Consider the following 21,758-nt stretch of genomic DNA (forward strand, 5'->3'; position numbering starts at 1 on the left):
TGTTTATGAACCACGTAAAAAGCGAGAACGGTTTGTCTTAGTGTGAGTACAGTCTTTATTTGCTTATATGTAATATCTACATCTACAATCTACAATATAATTAAAATAATATAAAAATTAATATTAAGTATCTTCATTATAAATACACTATTTACCTTATTTGCAAGAATTAGAGTTTTGTAAACGTACCTGATTGCGATTCCACACAAGTGTTCGCCTGACAAAAATATATTGTAATATATATATATATATATATATATATATATATATATATATATATATATATATATATATATATATATATATATATATATATATTGCCACTTCAATATTTATAACAGAACTCATTAGATACAAAAAATTCATTTAGTTACATATACCTGAATTTGTGCTTGAATTAACGATTCAATCTCATTTTTTTGATCTTGTATCATTCTTTCCAATTTTTTTGATCTTGTATCATTCAATGACATTCCAGTATAATTTTCACGAGTTCATCAATTTGAGTAAGCTCGACCTTGTGGATCCCCATATATACCGGTTGCTCTCATAGAAGTCCCCATCCAACCGCTATGTTGTTCTCAATCACCAAACACAGACACCATCAAGTTTAACTACATGTCGGAAGTCTTTATTCTGATAGTAAGTAATTCCTATGCAGACTCGATTTGACCCATACTACCCGTTTTGAAGGAAAACCATTTTAAACTGCTACCCATTCTGCACACATAAGCCAAAAACCAAGTGACGCGTCTTCATTTGCATATTTGTGCAAAATGGATCTAAACATTGTATAACAAAAGTGTTGAAGTTATTGAAGAAGAACATAGGACAGTTACCCCATGTCTCCATGTTTGACTTTTCAGCCTCAAATAAACTTTTCAGACTCAAATATACACATTTGAGGTACCAACTAAATTTTTTTAATGAAATAAGTAACAGTAAATAATAAAAATTTCTATATGCTAATGAAAAGTACATAGCTAAATTTGTCTACAACAATTTACAACCATTAAACTCTATAAACAACAATTAGTAATTTAGTGTAACATAAAAGAGCATAAAAATGATTTATAGTTAACAATATCACTTAATTAAGAACTATATATTTAAAGGTACTATCTCGATATCCTTGTCATTTAAATTAACCAATGGTATAAGAACACGCAACTGTTCTTAAAAGTCGATATTAGACTGGTTCTCAAACACAATTTTTCCTTTCTTTCCTTGGAATTTTACAAATATTTAATAATTATAATATAATCATGGGACTACTCTGTATATTATTACAATGAAGTTCTAATTATTTAAAATATAATGACTTCAAATGATTAATACAACTTGAAACTTAAAATCACTTTAGTGAGTTTTGAACCATTTGATACCTACGATAATTCTTAATTACAAAACTTTATCCGTATAAGTAAAATCATATATAATGCACGAGTTGAAAATTCCACTTCTTTACTTAAAGTGTATGAAAATATCCCCTTTCATTCCTAAACAGCTAAATTAACCACTATTTTAGGGAGAGTCATATCTCTTTGATTCCATAGTTGAAAAAGTGATAGCATGTACCTGCGAAATTTTGTTACCCATGAGTACAACAACTGAAGCAACCTCCCGGCAACCCGTACATGTGATTCAACCAGGGCAGCAGCATCATTGACTCCGTCCTGACCATTGCAACTAAATGCTACTCTCTCTGTAGTCTGGTTATAAATTTAATTCTTTTCATCAGGTTTAACTCCATAGAATACCTGTTCGGAAGATAAAATATGACCATCATACTGCTAAAAGCTAACATATGTTCAAAAAATCGATAATTTAGATTTGAAAATTTGCTAAGCAGTTACGTAATAACTGCATGCGACATAAAATCAAACCACCACAAGTGTTTGTACATGTCCTTTTGGAATACCAACAACTGATGCGACATACTCAAATGAATTCTTTTTATCTCCAGTTAGCAACAATACATTGATTCGTTGACTGGTTAAAGATTGAACGTTTATGTTGCATCTTATCGTATCCGATCATCGACATAAATAAGACGTGCAACAACACAATATATTTTGCTCCATAAGTTGATAGTATCTATGAAAAAGATTCAGTCACCTATATTACACTTTTATTACTTTTATTACCATTCAAAAATTGCATGTATATTGGATAAGTTTGATTTGCAAGGACATGGTACGTAGTCAAATAGGCGGGTCATAAGTAAGTTTCACGTTCTGAAGTATTAGAAGTTTACCACCCGCACAAATTCAATACAGTTAAAGAAGTTAGTATTCTGGTTGGTGTATAACAAAATTTGGGATGACAGTTTTTAGCAGCAAAGTGATGGGCACGTGACATCATAAGCAATGAATATTGGCACTGAAAGAATAAACATAAACAACAACATACCTGCATCTCTATAATATTCCTCAACATCAGCAATAATCATGTTTGGTACAATTTTTAACTCATTGATTTATGCACAAGACTGCTCTCTGAGTCCGAAATAGCGAAAGCATATGCTAATTTTATGATTCTGGCCAACTCATGTTGGACAAAAATATTTTGACCCATAATAAATGCAAAAAATGCCTTTTATATTTAATTTGTAGTGTTGGTTTTAAAAAACTGAATTTGTATTAAATATATACATACCTGTTGCAGGTCAATATTGATCAGATGTAAATAGCACACCAAGAGACTAACATTAATCAGATGTACCTGAAACAAACCTCTGTGGTAGGTCAATAGCAGCAATGCATGGTTGTACAGGTATAGCTACGAAATATAAGGGGACACAAATTAAAACCTGAGAAAATATATGCTAAACAATAGCAACTAACACAATCAATCTAAAGAAAATAAAGTACCTATTATTGCAGATGCTCACACATTTAGTCCCCTGTATATATATGTAAGATGTGAATAATTTAATAAACATCGACTGTGAGGCGTATTTGTTACCCGAGTCTACAACTTGTTTGCTGAGCGTGGACAATGCATTGTAAGTTTTGGCCAGCTGAGATAACCTTTGACACTGACTAAGTCATGTTCAATGGAAACACCAGAGCATAAGAACACTACCTTAATAACACTTGCGATTAGGAGAAGTATAGATAAGACGATTATAAATGGATGAAAAAGATATGAACGTTACAATTGCATCAAGTTTTTATATGCTGTAAAAAAACATATTAGAAGAAGAACAATAAAATATTTTAAAGTGTTCCACGTCTTGATCGGACAAAGCCAGTCAGAAGTATCACTTTATAAATTTAAAAATTCCCATATCTAATCGAACTTTTAACCATTATATTAGGTTATAGTTACAACAGTTTATAACTCAAAGAAATACAAAATCTTAAAATTCGAGTGAACCCTTCTTCAACCATCTTCATCCCTTACCTGTAAAAACACAAAATGTATATATTGCACTTTCGAATCCTTCCCAAACCTCTAACCTGTATGCGTATTTATTGTATCTGAATATATACAATTTATAGATATTTCAACAGGACTGTCTATACTTGAAATTATTATCAGTTTTTTTATTAATTTCAACTGGACTGTCTATACTAAATAATAGAGATTTCAACAGTATTTATTGTATCTAAATATGTACAATTTATAGAGATTTCAACAGGACTATCTATACTAAAAAATAGCATCTCAACCCTCCCATTTTGGCTCCAAATATTAGATACTCCTTCCGCCCATTATGATATTGAAAACTAATACAATAAATCAAGAACGCACCTCATACCCGTTATAAATCTGATAGGTGAAGAATATATGCGAAATACGGTATACCTTGAAATTAGTATTAGGTCCATCAAAAAATGCACGACTGCAAGATCATTTTCAACTTGATTTTAATTAATCTGATGAACATGAAAATATAGAAAATTCATTTAATTAATAGAAATGAAGATCGTTAGAAACAGTTACCCCAATTTGAGCTGTCACCTTGAGACCATACCCGCCCATATTGCCACCACAACCATATAATGAATCTGAATGGCTGTAAAATTCACCTTATCTTCCCGGATTGTATTGGAACATTATTTTCTTGGTCATACAATACTAATAAGGATTTAAAGTTCAATTAGTGGTTCTTCAACTTGAATATTGATATCAATTCATACTATATGCAGAGTTTTTAAAGTGCTTCACTACACCTCTCAGCCCCTACAATTTATAAAAACAATATAATTTTATCTCTCATGATTCATATTACTGGATGTAGAATATAGAAACGAATTTTGAAACAAAATAAGAATCGAAAGATCCAATTGAATATAAAGAAACCCTAAAAATCTTTGAACTTTAAAATACATAATAATTCAAACTATAGAAACGAATTAAGAATAAGTATTTACTTACCATGGCTGTAGATATTGGAAGGATATCGTATACCGCTAAGTGTAATTCATTTTCATACTAAAGCTTTGACTTTATAAATATATACAAACAGAAACATATACGTACATACATACATTAAAGTTACAAAATCATTGGAAAATAGAAATGGAGAAAAAGACCAGTGATGGGAATTATTTGATGCAACAACATTACCACTAACATTACCAGTGATAGGTATGGGTTATTGTTGGCTTGTGTTGACCTAGTACACCTTTTCCATAATACTTCATAAACTTTGTACATAATACTTCATAAATAAAAACTTTTCTGAATGTACCAGTTAGGAAGGTTGTATCCGTTAAGAAAACATATTGGATACACAATGGATGACTTTCAATCTGTCTGTTGGTTTCCTTTAAACTAATTTTATTTGTTCAGCGAATTTGACTCCTTAAAACTGAAGAATAACATGAAACGACCCATTCACGAGTGAATAAGTCTAAGTTTACAATTGAACTACTCGACTACTTAGGTCAACCAAGAACCAGTAAACACTATATATCCTGCTAATATGCTAAAGCCTGGTGATATGCATTTTATAATATAATTAAGCGCAATTTTACAGATTTTGAACCTATTTTAAGAAATTAGCAAAATATAGAACTAAATCAAATAATTCAATAAGAACTGTAATTCCAATAAAATTACTTACCGTTGTCTGATTTCTTGCATCGAAGGTGTTGAACAAACGTCTACTTTATTCACAATTTCTCAAATTTAAGGAATTAAAAACCCTTACCGTTGTTTGATTTCCCACTGAAGGTTTTTATCATAGCAGGTTTGGTTATCGGAATTACGGCAAGATCCGAAATTAAGTTTGCGATAAACAGATTGGAGACGAAAGAACGATATTCACCTAGGGCTTTGCGGTTATTCTGTACATTAGGGTTTTTTTGATGAAGAATTCGTGAGTGAAGGAGTGATCGATTGATGAAGAATTTTGGGAGGTTGAACAATTGTGCGTTCAAATGTAATACGGAGCGAGGAATTGAAAATTGAGCGTGTTGTTTTGAACCCCTAATCTATATTTTTTCTTCCGTGTGTTTTGTATGGAGAGGGTAATCAGGAGATTTTAAGCGAGTATGGAAGACTTATCACGTGTGATTGTATAGATGATGGGTGATGGATGGGCAGGATTAAAGGATGATTTTGGATGGATGGTTAGGATCGAAATTTTTTTGGAGATATCACCTAATTGTGTGTTTGTTATTAGTGTAAGAGATATATAGTTATAATTATATTATATACATATAAATTATACTCCTAAATAAATATGAAATACGATGAGATACCGTACATAAAAAATTATATTTTCCAAATCATGACTTGTAACATAACAAAATGAGACTTTAATAACGGTAGCTTTGACGATCTGTTGCTTTCTAAAAATAATAGGGAGAGAAAAGAAAAACTAATATGGTTGGTCATGAAATCCTATGTCACGGTTATTTATTAGCACACAGGGTTAGCGTGTCCCTGTCAACTTACACGTTTTGACCTGAAGATTTGACAAATCGCAAATGTTATTTGCCATGTTATATTTATCCAATACCAAACACATATTACAAATATTCTCTTTCCATTAAATTGATGTTACATTCTAATAATGTACATATCTGTAACTATCGTATCCAAAATTACTCCGTTATTCATTTATGGTCAATTAATATTATATTATATTTTACATTAATTTAATATTAATATTAGAAAATATTTAATTAAAATTAAAATTTAGATTAATACAGATAAAAGTATTTTAATTGAACGGTTTAACCCTAAAGATTGGTTTAGTGATTGAATGCTTGGAACGGTTAAACAAGAGGTTACCTTTTGAAAAAATAAATGAAAAAATAGAACGGTTAAACTTTTAAGTGATAAAGTCAGGAAACTAAAAATAACTTCTATTCTATTCTCCATGTTAGTCAAAGTTTAAAAATATCAAAGAAATTCGTCAACAAATACACGCATGCAGCCACCTATAAACCCATTGTCTACCCTCTCAACACTTTTCTTACTATTTTTTTCTTGTGATTTTATCATTTAATTAAATTAAATTAATTTCTCAGTGATTAATTAGTTTCTCTTATAAATAACTTTTATAATCCAATATTACTTTTTAATATTTGATAGGTATATAAATATATAAAATATAAATGACTTCATATTGAATTGAAGATTGATATAGGAAATGGTTGTGTTTTCGGTGGTTAGTTGTGATTAATTGTCTTTTGTCACCTTATTGTAAGTTAAGTATTTTTTATATTTTGGTACAAAATGGTAACTAGTGGTGTCACCTGCGGAACAACCGAGAAAACTCACCGGAAACGGTGGTGGCGTGTGAATGATAATGGCGGCGCTTCATCTCCTATTGCTTTTCTATTTGTATCGTTTACGATGTTTGGTTCATTTGGATATTTGTATACTTATACTTTTTATAAGTACCCAAACACGAACAATTATGGAAATAATTCATCCGGTTGTCATGAGGACAGTGAAGGTTCGTGGGCGATTGGTGTTTTCTATGGGGATTCACCATTTTCACTCAAACCTATTGAAGATGCAAGTGTTTTATGTTCTTTTTTTTTTACATATTAATTATTGATTTTTTTATTATGCTTGCTGGGTTTTAGTGGGTTTCTGATGAATTGAAATGGGTTATGAATATAATTGAAAAAAGATTATAACTTGAATGACTTGGTTGCAGATGAATATTTGGGACAATAAGAGTGCTGCATGGCCTGTGGCTAACCCTGTGGTGACCTGTGGCTCGGTTACTGACTCTGGGTTCCCAAGTAATTTTGTTGCTGATCCTTTTCTTTATGTTCAGGTAAAAACAAGTTATTGTAAACATTGATGTTTGAAATTGTTTTACTTATAATTTAATATTCTACTTACAAGAATTTTAGTGTAGATCATTTTAACAAGAAAATATAAATTATGTTCGGCATTTTATGTTACAAAAGATTGATTTATAATCTTTATGTATATACAAAATTTGTTATCTATATAATTGGTTTTAGGTATTATGTATTGCAACATGAATAGTTTTTATGTATGAATGGGCAGGTGGTATATATTCATCTTCGTATGAGCTTAATTTTAGTGTTTTTATCTACACATATAAAAATTAAAAATAGAGCTATAAAATACAAACATTTTGTATTATGTATCACGAATTGAAGAAGCTTTTATTTGAGCTAGTTATCTTCTATTTGTTCACATTAATCGTGTTTACATAAAAGATAAAAATAAGAAATAATTTCTCGATAAAGCCTTCCGAAATTGAGCGTTTTCCTTTTGTGTGTATTGTCCTTAACTGTCCTTCAATAATTAAATGCTGTGTTATTTTGATGAAAAGTGAACAAATTTTTAAGATTTTAGAAAATATGACATGTTTAATTAAAAAGCTCTTTGAACCTAGCAAGTGATGAATAATTCATAACATTGTTTTTATTTTATCTGTTAAACAAATTATTATACAACAACAATGCTCTAAAATTAATGTATCAAATGACATATCAATTCCATTTTTCTGAATAATAACAATTTCAAAGAAATTATGTTACGATATACTCCGTATAGCTGTAGTTTATTTATACGAAAATATTAAAGTATATCTTTATTTTAAGCCCACATCCTTGAAAGTAAATATTTAACTATTCCAATTTTCTATTTAAATATGACGAAAGTAACTTTAATCAGGAAATGACATTTCGGATATATACCTTTTATACTTTTCTTGATAGAACAGAATAAAATAAATAAAAATAAAGAACACGCTAAATACCTAATTTGGGGGGGGGGGGGGGGGGGGGGGGGTTAGTTTTAATTTTGTACTTTTGTGTCTTTGTACTTTTTGTGTGATCTGTACTTATTTGAATATAATAATAAGAAATAAGAGTAGTGTTTGAGTGTTTGACGTTGATAGTCAACACATGTTTCAGGGTGACATTCTTTATATGTTCTTTGAGACCAAGAATTCAATCACCATGCAAGGTGATATCGGTGTTGCACGAAGCTATAACAATGGAGCTTCATGGGAACAAATGGGAGTCTTGTTGGATGAAGAATGGCATCTCTCGTATCCATTCGTATTCGATTACAACGGTCAAGTATGATCTCTAATCCACATTTCATGAAACATGTTAAGTACATTATTTGTGTTCTATTAGCCTGAACATAGAAAATCTTATCCGTTTACTTAAATAAACACAATATTAACGACACAATAATTCCTTTTCTTGTGTTGTTATATATTGCGAACCACTAATTTTCTGTAACATTTGTTACAGATTTATATGATGCCCGAAGGAAGTAAAAAGGGCGATCTTCATCTTTATCGAGCTGTTGAGTTTCCATTAAAATGGAAACTCGAAAAAGTCATCTTGAATCGTCCTCTAATTGATTCATTTATAATGGAATACGACTCAAAGTATTGGCTTTTCGGATCAGATCATACCCGAGTTAGCACTAAAAAGAACGGTGAGCTTGAGATTTGGTATAGCAACTCACCACTTGGTCCATGGAAACAACATAAGAAAAACCCCGTTTACAATACAGACAAAAAAACCGGAGCCCGAAACGGGGGTAGACCCTTTGTTTACAATGGAAATGTGTATCGGCCCGGACAAGATGATGGCGAGACGTATGGGAAACGTGTTCGTGTCTACAAAATCGAAGTTCTTACACCTTATGAATATAAAGAAGTTGAAGTCGATTTAGGGTTTAAAAACCCAACGAAAGGGAAGAACGTGTGGAATGGGGCTCGATCGCACCATCTTGACGTGCAACAACTAAGGTCCGGGCAGTGGATTGCCGTTTCAGATGGAGATCGAACGCCCTCTGGCGATTATTCTCGGAGGATTATTGTGGGATGTTTATTAATATTTGCATCCTGTTCGCTTGTTTTATTAATGGGTGTGTTGCTTGGGTACGTGCGATGTACCGTCCCGCTTAGCTGGGACCCACATAGTATTACGAAACGGAGCGATTCGTTGTTGGTTTGGGAGAGTTCGAATTGTATGTCGTCAAAGTTAAGGTACTACTTGAGCCGGTTGTACCGGGGGAGTTCAATTCTTCGGTGTAAGATAAACCCTAAGACACGTCATGGTCGTTTTGCGTTTTTGGTCATATTGCTTGCTTCTATTGCGCTTTTGTGTTCCGGAATTGGATACTTATTTGGTGGAAATGGTGGTCAAAAGGCGTACGAAATCGACAATAGTTATTCTCAATTCACCATGGTTGCCATGACGTACGCTGCCCGTTTATGGAACTTAAAATGGTACGTGCGACATTACTCTCAATGCCCTTCGGTTCGCGAAATTGTTGTTGTATGGAATAAGGGGACCCCACCGGATTTATCCGAGTTTGACTCAGCTGTCCCAGTCAGAATACGGGTCGAGGAAAAGAATTCTCTAAACAATCGGTTTAAACTTGACCCTTTAATAAAGACCCGGGCTGTCCTCGAGCTAGACGATGACATCATAATGAGTTGTGAGTATGTTGAACGCGGATTCAAAGTATGGAGAGAAAATACTGACCGGTTAGTTGGATTTTATCCACGGCTAGTGAACGGGCCGGGCCCATTGGAGTACCGAGCTGAGAAACACGCTCGGAAGTTTAACGGGTACAACATGATTTTGACGGGTGCAGCGTTTTTGGATACTCGAGTGGCGTTTGGTAGATATTGGAGTGAAGAAGCGAAACCAGGGCGGGTGGTAGTGGACGAATTTTTTAATTGTGAGGACGTGTTGATGAATTTCTTGTATGCGAATGCTAGTTTTGGGCCAAGTGTCGAGTATGTGAAACCAGCGTGGGCGATTGATACATCAAAGTTATCGGGGGTTGCGATTAGTAAGGACACACAAGCTCATTATCGGGTTCGAAGTAATTGTTTAGAGAAGTTTACGAAAATGTATGGTGGTTTGTCGGATAGAAAGGTGGATTTTAAGAGGAGGAAGGATGGGTGGGATTTATAGTACTAACCATTTTTGGATCATGTACAAATTTTTCTGTTTTTTGGTCAGAGTTATTTAAAGTGTGAATTATTTTGTTTGTTAATTAAAATCATTCCTGTGTTTAATCTCCAATGTGTCAAATGGGCTGGACTAGTCAAATTGGGTGAAAATAAGTGATACATTTTTTGTAATGCATACAACGTCTTAAGTCTTATTATTTAATAAGAGTTAGATTATTATTATTGATCCTTTTATATTGTTTTTGGTAATTGGTAACTATAGTTTTTGGAAAATGGACAAAAGAGTGTTTCCGGTTCAACTCAACCTGACCCGGACCAGGTCAGGTTGTACTCAAATTTACTTGTTTCAACCTTGTGTCATTTAGACACATTACCCAACCTGCACTTACCAGCCCATATTGTCATCTCTACTGGCAAAACTATACGTTAAATCTTTAGTATAATTTTCTCTGAATTACAATCATCTGCTATATATCAGTTCAACATCAATGTTGACCTTTGTTAATCTTAAAAACCTGAACAATGTCTCTACATTTAACAAAATACACCTGATAAAAAATATACCTTTGATGCTTATTACACACAACCACATAAACACTCATTGTTGTCTGAACACCATCATAACCGAACTTTCTGATTCGAGCGTATGCATATATGCCTCTGAACTTGTGTGCATTACACCCTTTCTTCTATTCACAGTTATGGTAAACAGTTGCTCACAATCGATTCGATTCACTGAAATTTGTTCTTGACGATTCGAAAGCAACAACTTTTTTGCTGTTATCACCATCATCTGATGAGAATGATGATTCACTGCTTTCACCATTTTCAATTTGTTTGCTTTTTGATCTTCTTGAGCTCAACTTTTGATCATCTTCAAAAGTGTTAGTAGGACCTTTCTTGATCGAATTACCATCGATTCGTCCATTATTTTTTGAGTATTTTCGGCCAACACTTTTTCTACTCAAACTTGAATCTAAATTTGTATTGAAGCTCTTGTTACTTCTTGAACTTGATTTGTTTTTTGAGATGCAGGGCTCACTACCATTTCTTGATGATTTAATGTTCATACTTTTTTTTCTCATACTTGTACCCGAGCGTGTTTTGAAGCTCTTGTTGTCTCGTTTTGATGAATTCCTACTTACGCTTCCTCTTTCTATTCCAAGTGTAACTTTTCTTTTTATACTTTTTGGTTTTGATTTCGTTCGGTAGCTTATTTCTTCTTGTTGGCTTTCGTCCTCGCTATAATCATCTTCGTTGTATAAACTTTCAGATGATGACGTGCCACCTGTCTGGTGTTTGACTCTTATATTAATCTGTTCATCATCATCATCATCTGAATAATCACTAAAATCTTCTGAATCATCATCATCATGGTTTTGACCAGATGCTACTACATTTTCTTCTTTGGGCTTTTCATCTGCTGATGACGAACCTGATGATTGAGTTTTGTCGTGATCATTGGTCGAAGGAGCAGGATCAGCCTGCGGTTGCGGTACAGGCGGCATTGTGAGGAAGCTAAGAGCAGCCGCCACGTCAGACATCATGGGTCGAACCGATGAGTCATCTTGTACACACATAGCCGCTACGCCAACCGCTTGATTCAAACTTTTATCTGGAAATGCTCCATTCAACTTTGGGTCAGCCATTTCTGGAAATTTCTTTGGATCTTTAAAATAGGGTTGTGCCTGTTTCAGCCAATAAATAATAATGTAACCCTCTCATATATTTCATGATAACTTTTAAACATATAAACAGACATTACAGTGAATGAAATAATTCCATTCTCAGATTGTGTTTAAACTTCACAATTTAAAGGATGGGAAACTTGTAAACTAAATTAAAGGAATGTGATCAAATCAGTTAAATCTCCACTCTGCATATAAAAATTGGATTTTCAAACGACAGGTTGTCATTAAGGTGCATATATAGGTTGTAAAATTATATAACTCTTACTTTAAAGTCGAAGGTAACAGCTATGTACAAGTTTTTTATGCACTTTATCGACAACCCCGAGGGCTGTTCGTTAGAAAAATTCATAAAAATTAGTTATAGTAAAAAACTTTAAATCTACAGATTTTATAAGTTTGTACAATCTTCACGCATAATCATATACTTATATTTTAAAGATGTGAAATTTTTAGTACTAAATGCAATTATGAGTGTAAATTTTAGTTTCTTGTTGATATACTGTTACTCTTAAGTTGAGAAATTACATATTTCTTGAAGTGATGGGGCCCATGAGAATTACCCAGATGACAAGATTTTGGTCTTCTGTCGAACGAGTGGTGTCTAGGGCTTTTCGTCCGGTAATGAGCTCAAGTAGAACAACTCCAAAACTGTAAACATCGGATTTTGGGGTGAGCTCACCGTTTTGTTCATATTCTGGTGCACAACCAACTCTATGAACCATCCTATTCTGCATAGCATTTTCTGTTTCAATTTCAAGCCTCGTAAGACCGTAATCTGTGAGCTTTGGCTCTAACTTTTCGTCTAGTAAAATGCTTGTAGACGCGAAGTTGCAATAAAGAATGGGTGGATTTGCTTTGTCATGTAAATACTCTAGACCTTGTGCTGCTCCTGATGCTATTTTCATCCTTGTGATCCAATCTAATGGTTCTTTCTCTGGTGGTATTTCTGTTATTACAGTGAAAAACTGATATAATTATATAGAATGACAATATTATGATCAACTCATTTAATGGGTGAAGACTCTCTTTTATCTTTTTAAAACAAGTTTGGTGGCGAATATTAGTCAACATATTGCAGTGGTTAGGCCCTGAATTTTTTGAAATATATTTGAGGTGGCTAGGGAAAAGGGTCAGAAACGGTCACGGGATAACAAGATGTACTGCATACATACATTTGATTAAAAAAATCCAGAGTGAAAAATACCCCCGGGGTAGCTGAACAGGGAAAATTTATTTGTATACATTATGAATTGCATGAAGTTTGTCTTGTTTATTAGCTAATTAGACTGTGAATTCTATTCAAAGAAGAACAAAATACCATGTAGATGATTCTTCAATGAACCCATTTTCATGTATTCATAAACAAGAATTCGTTGATCTCCATCGGCGCAATATCCAATGAGTTCAACAAGATTTGGATGGCGAACAAGACTCAACATCATGACTTCTGCAAGGAACTCTTTGTTTGCTTTTGTTCCATGTCTATCTAATTGCTTCACAGCCACAACCTTCATGCAAACAGTTTCATTACGTATATGGATTATACAAATATAAATTACATTTACAACAAATTAAGGTAATTAAAAATCAAGTGTAGCAACCTGGCCAGTAATGGGGAGAGTTCCTTTGTAAACTTTCCCAACTCTGCTCTCACCTAATAGAGTTTCTCGCCGGAAATTTTTGGTGGCCATGGCCATATCTCGGAAACCAAAATTACGAGCTGAACTAATTGCAACCTCATCAGTTTCATTAATATCAATCGCAACGGAATCTTTTTGTTTTTGGTTACCGGCTTGACTAGCAGACCCTAATGGTGAGTCAGTAGTTTTCACTACCAAAAAAAGGAAGAAAAAAAAATCTTCAGGACATCAATTTTTCTACAAGGATTGAGGTCTTGGGAGGGATCTATTCATGTTATTACCGTTTCACATTGAATTGAGAACACAAAATCTGAATTTCTTTATAAGTTTAAAGTAATGACCAACTAATATCTACAACCATTATCTTTTTTTTTTTTTTTGGTAAGCGAGGAAACCTCCTATGAACGAGCAATAATATATCCGGTCACTACATTGTTTTAACTTTTGGGGGCGGTACTAATGATTGGTAATTTCTAATTATAATGCATGGCCTCATAACGTATATCTTAAGATGTTCTAAAAATGTAAAATCTTATATTTCAAGATACATTTTGCATTGTTTAATTAGGGATGATAAATTGCTAGAGATATGGTGAAAACATGCATGCATGGATGCATAGATTACCAGGAGAGTTAGAAGAGGGTTGTCCTTTTGTTTGAGCAACAGGCAAAATCTCTTGTTCACTGCTTTCTGATTCCTTGTTTCCGAAACATGGCAAACAATTCATATCTCATGCCTTCAATCATATATTAATCAATTAAGTATTATATCTATCTAACCACCATCAAATGGGAAAAATTATCTATCCAAGATGCATGTTCTGTTTAACATATTTATCATCAAAAGCTCAAATCATCATATCACATAACTAATTTCACATTAATTAATCGGGTAATGAATCATTTTGCAAGAATTTGGTACGTTAAAAACCCGAAAATGAAAAGGAAAAAAGATAGTTGAAAGGAGGGGATAGGGTCCTCCATGGTGTGAATAGAGGGGAGTTGCAGGAGGACCCCCCGAATGCAGGAAAGCCATAAAGAAAGATATTAGGAGATAGAGGACAATAAAATGGTATGGTTTTAATTTGGAAGCCCTTTTGGATGGAGGATATTATATTTTGGGGTTATTTATGGACATTTGTTTGGTGTTTTTACATTTATATTACTCCTTTGTATTTTTTCATAACTTGTTATAGGATCGATTTTAGGTGACGGAGGTTTTCTAACTTTATACACATACATTTGTTTCATTCATTTTTCGATGTAGGATACAATTAACCGATTAGCTTCAACAATCACTCTCTTAATCGGTTTATTCGTGCATTTGTATCATATAACGTGGCTTTTTATTCCAGACCCGTTCAACACCATCTCGACTCTTTCCGGACGCCAGACCTCTTCCCAGGTCATATCCACAGTCATCTCAGTTTGAACTCCCACTGCCACAATCATTAAAACCATGCCACCTAGTTAGGATACCATTTGTAAGATCGATTTTAGGTCTACCAACATGTCCTGTATATAAGCCCATGAGTTCCCTAGTACTCTAAAACCAATTGGTGATAAATGAAGGTTCTCCTAAGCTTATATACATACATTTGTTTCATTCATTTTCCGATGTAGGACATAGACACAATTAACCGATTAGCTCCAACACGTGTTTGGTAGTAATTCACAAGGATTCGCGAGTTCAAGATGTCACGTTACGATTGAAAACTAAGTCATAAACGAATTATGAACCCGCAACATAAACTACATGATGACATGATGATCTAGATTATGACATTGTAACAAACGAATTATGAACCCGCAACATCGAAACTACATGATTTCACTTGTATTATTTGGTAACTCGATTCTTGAATTTCACCTAATACCATATATAGGCGGATTAGAGTTTGCAATATATTTACACCTTCCGACTCAGTTAGCTATAATTATAATATTTTGAATTTCATACTAACTATATTATCTACGAGTAAAATTTATATCATACTAACTATATTATCTAAAATTTCGTATCTACTCCTAAATTTTACATGTAACAACCCGACTTCGTTTTACCAAAAACACGCCCTAAAAAAAAATTTCTGGGACAGTACATCTGGACGGCGTCCAGTTATCTGGACGGCGTCCAGCTCTAAAGGACTGGACGGCGTCCAAGCTCTTGGGACGGCGTCCAAATGAACTAAAAGTTTCTGATCAGTTTTTCAAATTCACACGAGCGGAAAATCCGCTTCCCGACACTTTTAGACGAAACAACTTTCACAACACATCATATTAAGTAAAACTAATAGATTTCCACAATGAAAATAAGTTTTACAACACCGGGCCCACAATGACCAGTTTTACAAATAATGTAGCGATTTCGACCCATTTATGCCTTTAGACGGATTAGGACTCTACAACCCAACCCGATACCAAGAGCACAATCCCGAGGACTACCAAACCCCCAATCCGCATTAACATATCCAAAAGCTACCCCATCGAGCCCAAGCGCTCCTAAGCATCTAGTCTAACAACTAGTTAGCTTCAAAACACGATACCTGTACAAAGGTAAACAACGAGAGGGGTAAGCATAAAGCGTAGTGAATGCAATAATTATACACATACATATATAACCTACTTACTTGCAATCACTTACACAACTACCGCATAAACGCTAGCAATATAATTAGCATACCATCGCAAAGTATAACGCTAAATCTCCAATACGCAAGCTAGCACAAACAATAGCATATAACTCGAACAATATAATATGCTACACTACAACACATAACCATGGTTAACCAATCGTAAGGGAATGGTGCCCGCGAAAGACCATCGGAGTTCACAACATCCATTAGTGTACTTAATGAAATGTTCCGTTCTTATTGATTAAAAACGTTCCATATTAATTGATTTCGTTGCGAGGTTTTGACCTCTATATGAGACGTTTTTCAAAGACTGCATTCATTTTTAAAACAAACCATAACCTTTATTTCATAGATAAAGGTTTTAAAAAGCTTTACGTAGATTATCAAATAATGATAATCTAAAATATCCTGTTTACACACGACCATTACATAATGGTTTACAATACAAATATGTTACAACAAAATAAGTTTCTTGAATGCAGTTTTTACACAATATCATACAAGCATGGACTCCAAATCTCGTCCTTATTTAAGTATGCGACAGCGGAAGCTCTTAATAATCACCTGAGAATAAACATGCTTAAAACGTCAACAAAAATGTTGGTGAGTTATAGGTTTAACCTATATATATCAAATCATAATAATAGACCACAAGATTTTATATTTCAATACACATCCCATACATAGAGATAAAAATCATTCATATGGTGAACACCTGGTAACCGACATTAACAAGAAGCATATATAAGAATATCCCCATCATTCCGGGACACCCTTCGGATATGATATAAATTTCGAAGTACTAAAGCATTCGGTACTTTGGATGGGGTTTGTTAGGCCCAATAGATCTATCTTTAGGATTCGCGTCAATTAGGGTGTCTGTTCCCTAATTCTTAGATTACCAGACTTAATAAAAAGGGGCATATTCGATTTCGATAATTCAACCATAGAATGTAGTTTCACGTACTTGTGTCTATTTTGTAAATCATTTATAAAACCTGCATGTATTCTCATCCCAAAAATATTAGATTTTAAAAGTGGGACTATAACTCACTTTCACAGATTTTTACTTCGTCGGGAAGTAAGACTTGGCCACTGGTTGATTCACGAACCTATAACAATATATACATATATATCAAAGTATGTTCAAAATATATTTACAACACTTTTAATATATTTTGATGTTTTAAGTTTATTAAGTCAGCTGTCCTCGTTAGTAACCTACAACTAGTTGTCCACAATTAGATGTACAGAAATAAATCGATAAATATTATCTTGAATCAATCCACGACCCAGTGTATACGTATCTCAGTATTGATCACAACTCAAACTATATATATTTTGGAATCAACATCAACCCTGTATAGCTAACTCCAATATTCACATATAGAGTGTCTATGGTTGTTCCGAAATATATATAGATGTGTCGACATGATAGGTCGAAACATTGTATACGTGTCTATGGTATCTCAAGATTACATAATATACAATACAAGTTGATTAAGTTATGGTTGGAATAGATTTGTTACCAATTTTCACGTAGCTAAAATGAGAAAAATTATCCAATCTTGTTTTACCCATAACTTCTTCATTTTAAATCCGTTTTAAGTGAATCAAATTGCTATGGTTTCATATTGAACTCTATTTTATGAATCTAAATTGAAAAAGTATAGGTTTATAGTCGGAAAAATAAGTTACAAGTCGTTTTTGTAAAGGTAGTCATTTCAGTCGAAAGAACGACGTCTAGATGACCATTTTAGAAAACATATTTCCACTTTGAGTTTAACCATAATTTTTGGATATAGTTTTATGTTCATAATAAAAATCATTTTCTCAGAATAACAACTTTTAAATCAAAGTTTATCATAGTTTTTAATTAACTAACCCAAAACAGCCCGCGGTGTTACTACGACGGCGTAAATCCGGTTTTATGGTGTTTTTCGTGTTTCCAGGTTTTAAATCATTAAGTTAGCATATCATATAGATATAGAACATGTGTTTAGTTGATTTTAAAAGTCAAGTTAGAAGGATTAACTTTTGTTTGCGAACAAGTTTAGAATTAACTAAACTATGTTCTAGTGATTACAAGTTTAAACCTTCGAATAAGATAGCTTTATATGTATGAATCGAATGATGTTATGAACATCATTACTACCTTAAGTTCCTTGGATAAACCTACTGGAAAAGAGAAAAATGGATCTAGCTTCAACGGATCCTTGGATGGCTCGAAGTTCTTGAAGCAGAATCATGACACGAAAACAAGTTCAAGTAAGATCATCACTTGAAATAAGATTGTTATAGTTATAGAAATTGAATCAAAGTTTGAATATGATTATTACCTTGTATTAGAATGATAACCTACTGTAAGAAACAAAGATTTCTTGAGGTTGGATGATCACCTTACAAGATTGGAAGTGAGCTAGCAAACTTGAAAGTATTCTTGATTTTATGTAACTAGAACTTGTAGAATATATGAAGAACACTTAGAACTTGAAGATAGAACTTGAGAGAGATCAATTAGATGAAGAAAATTGAAGAATGAAAGTGTTTGTAGGTGTTTTTGGTCGTTGGTGTATGGATTAGATATAAAGGATATGTAATTTTGTTTTCATGTAAATAAGTCATGAATGATTACTCATATTTTTGTAATTTTATGAGATATTTCATGCTAGTTGCCAAATGATGGTTCCCACATGTGTTAGGTAACTCACATGGGCTGCTAAGAGCTGATCATTGGAGTGTATATACTAATAGTACATACATCTAAAAGCTGTGTATTGTACGAGTACGAATACGGGTGCATACGAGTAGAATTGTTGATGAAACTGAACGAGGATGTAATTGTAAGCATTTTTGTTAAGTAGAAGTATTTTGATAAGTGTATTGAAGTCTTTCAAAAGTGTATAAATACATATTAAAACACTACATGTATATACATTTTAACTGAGTCGTTAAGTCATCGTTAGTCGTTACATGTAAGTGTTGTTTTGAAACCTTTAGGTTAACGATCTTGTTAAATGTTGTTAACCCAATGTTTATAATATCAAATGAGATTTTAAATTATTATATTATCATGATATTATCATTTATGAATATCTCTTAATATGATATATATACATTAAATGTCTTTACAACGATAATCGTTACATATATGTCTCGTTTAAAAATCATTAAGTTAGTAGTCTTGTTTTTACATATATAGTTCATTGTTAATATACTTAATGATATGTTTACTTATCATAGTATCATTTTAACTATATATATATATATATATCCATATATATGTCATCATATAGTTTTTACAAGTTTTAACGTTCGTGAATCACCGGTCAACTTGGGTGGTCAATTGTCTATATGAAACATATTTCAATTAATCAAGTCTTAACAAGTTTGATTGCTTAAAATGTTGGAAACATTTAATCATGTAAATATCAATCTCAATTAATATATATAAACATGGAAAAGTTCGGGTCACTACAGTACCTACCCGTTAAATAAATTTCGTCCCGAAATTTTAAGCTGTTGAAGGTGTTGACGAATCTTCTGGAAATAGATGCGGGTATTTCTTATTCATCTGATCTTCACGCTCCCAGGTGAACTCGAGTCCTCTACGAGCATTCCATCAAACCTTAACAATTGGTATCTTGTTTTGCTTAAGTCTTTTAACCTCATGATCCATTATTTCGACGGGTTCTTCGATGAATTGAAGTTTTTCGTTGATTTGGATTTCATCTAACGGAATAGTGAGATCTTCTTTAGCAAAACATTTCTTCAAATTCGAGACGTGGAAAGTGTTATGTACAGCCGCGAGTTGTTGAGGTAACTCAAGTCGGTAAGCTACTGGTCCGACACGATCAATAATCTTGAATGGTCCAATATACCTTGGATTTAATTTCCCTCGTTTACCAAATCGAACAACGCCTTTCCAAGGTGCAACTTTAAGCATGACCATCTCTCCAATTTCAAATTCTATATCTTTTCTTTTAATGTCAGCGCAGCTCTTTTGTCGACTTTGGGCGGTTTTCAACCGTTGTTGAATTTGGATGATCTTCTCGGTAGTTTCTTGTATAATCTCCGGACCCGTAATCTGTCTATCCCCCACTTCACTCCAACAAATCGGAGACCTGCACTTTCTACCATAGAGTGCTTCAAACGGCGCCATCTCAATGCTTGAATGGTAGCTGTTGTTGTAGAAAAATTCTGCTAACGGTAGATATCGATCCCAACTGTTTCCGAAATCAATAACACATGCTCGTAGCATGTCTTCAAGCGTTTGTATCGTCCTTTCGCTCTGCCCATCAGTTTGTGGATGATAGGCAGTACTCATGTCTAGACGAGTTCCTAATGCTTGCTGTAATGTCTGCCAGAATCTTGAAATAAATCTGCCATCCCTATCAAAGATAATAGAGATTGGTATTCCATGTCTGGAGACGACTTCCTTCAAATACAGTCGTGCTAACTTCTCCATCTTGTCATCTTCTCTTATTGGCAGGAAGTGTGCTGATTTGGTGAGACGATCAACTATTACCCAAATAGTATCAAAACCACTTGCAGTCCTTGGCAATTTAGTGATGAAATCCATGGTAATCTTTTCCCATTTCCATTCCGGGATTTCGGGTTGTTGAAGTAGACCTGATGGTTTCTGATGCTCAGCTTTGACCTTAGAACACGTCAAACATTCTCCTACGTATTTAGCAACATCGGCTTTCATACTCGGCCACCAAAAATGTTTCTTGAGATCCTTGTACATCTTTCCCGTTCCAGGATGTATTGAGTATCTGGTTTTATGAGCTTCTCTAAGTACCATTTCTCTCATATCTCTAAATTTTGGTACCCAAATCCTTTCAGCCCTATACCGGGTTCCGTCTTCCCGAATATTAAGATGCTTCTCCGATCCTTTGGGTATTTCATCCTTTAAATTTCCCTTTTTTAAAACTCCTTGTTGCGCCTCCTTTATTTGAGTAGTAAGGTTATTATGAATCAATATATTCATAGATTTTACTCGAATGGGTTCTCTGTCCTTCCTGCTCAAGGCATCGGCTACCACATTTGCCTTCCCCGGGTGGTAACGAATCTCAAAGTCGTAATCATTCAATAATTCAATCCACCTACGATGCCTCATATTCAGTTGTTTCTGATTAAATATGTGTTGAAGACTTTTGTGGTTAGTATATATAATACTTTTGACCCCATATAAGTAGTGCCTCTAAGTATTTAATGCAAAAAAACCGCGCCTAATTCCAAATCATGCGTCGTATAATTTTGTTCGTGAATCTTCAATTGTCTAGACGCATAAGCAATCACCTTCATTCGTTGCATTAATACACAACCGAGACCTTGCTTTGATGCGTCACAATAAATCACAAAATCATCATTCCCTTCAGGCAAT

General features: G+C 33.6%; 2 protein-coding genes across 2 annotated transcripts; one reads left to right on the top strand and one right to left on the bottom strand.

Annotated features, from left to right (window-relative positions):
* The first annotated feature begins 6,699 nt into the window (after positions 1-6,699).
* LOC139869434 (glucosamine inositolphosphorylceramide transferase 1-like) lies at positions 6,700-10,403 on the top strand. The gene is made up of 4 exons (XM_071857750.1): positions 6,700-6,984; positions 7,130-7,252; positions 8,370-8,537; positions 8,718-10,403. The coding sequence occupies exons 1-4, from the start codon at positions 6,700-6,702 to the stop codon at positions 10,401-10,403; spliced, it is 2,262 nt and encodes a 753-aa protein (XP_071713851.1).
* Positions 10,404-11,118: 715 nt separating this feature from the next.
* Positions 11,119-14,461, bottom strand: LOC139869250 (probable serine/threonine-protein kinase PBL26). The gene is made up of 5 exons (XM_071857567.1): positions 14,359-14,461; positions 13,695-13,924; positions 13,412-13,601; positions 12,654-13,039; positions 11,119-12,090 (listed from the first exon to the last, which is right to left on the bottom strand). The coding sequence occupies exons 1-5, from the start codon at positions 14,459-14,461 to the stop codon at positions 11,119-11,121; spliced, it is 1,881 nt and encodes a 626-aa protein (XP_071713668.1).
* Positions 14,462-21,758: the final 7,297 nt, after the last annotated feature.

This window comes from Rutidosis leptorrhynchoides, chromosome 9 (assembly GCF_046630445.1).
Source record: "Rutidosis leptorrhynchoides isolate AG116_Rl617_1_P2 chromosome 9, CSIRO_AGI_Rlap_v1, whole genome shotgun sequence".
Taxonomy (NCBI): Eukaryota; Viridiplantae; Streptophyta; class Magnoliopsida; order Asterales; family Asteraceae; genus Rutidosis; species Rutidosis leptorrhynchoides.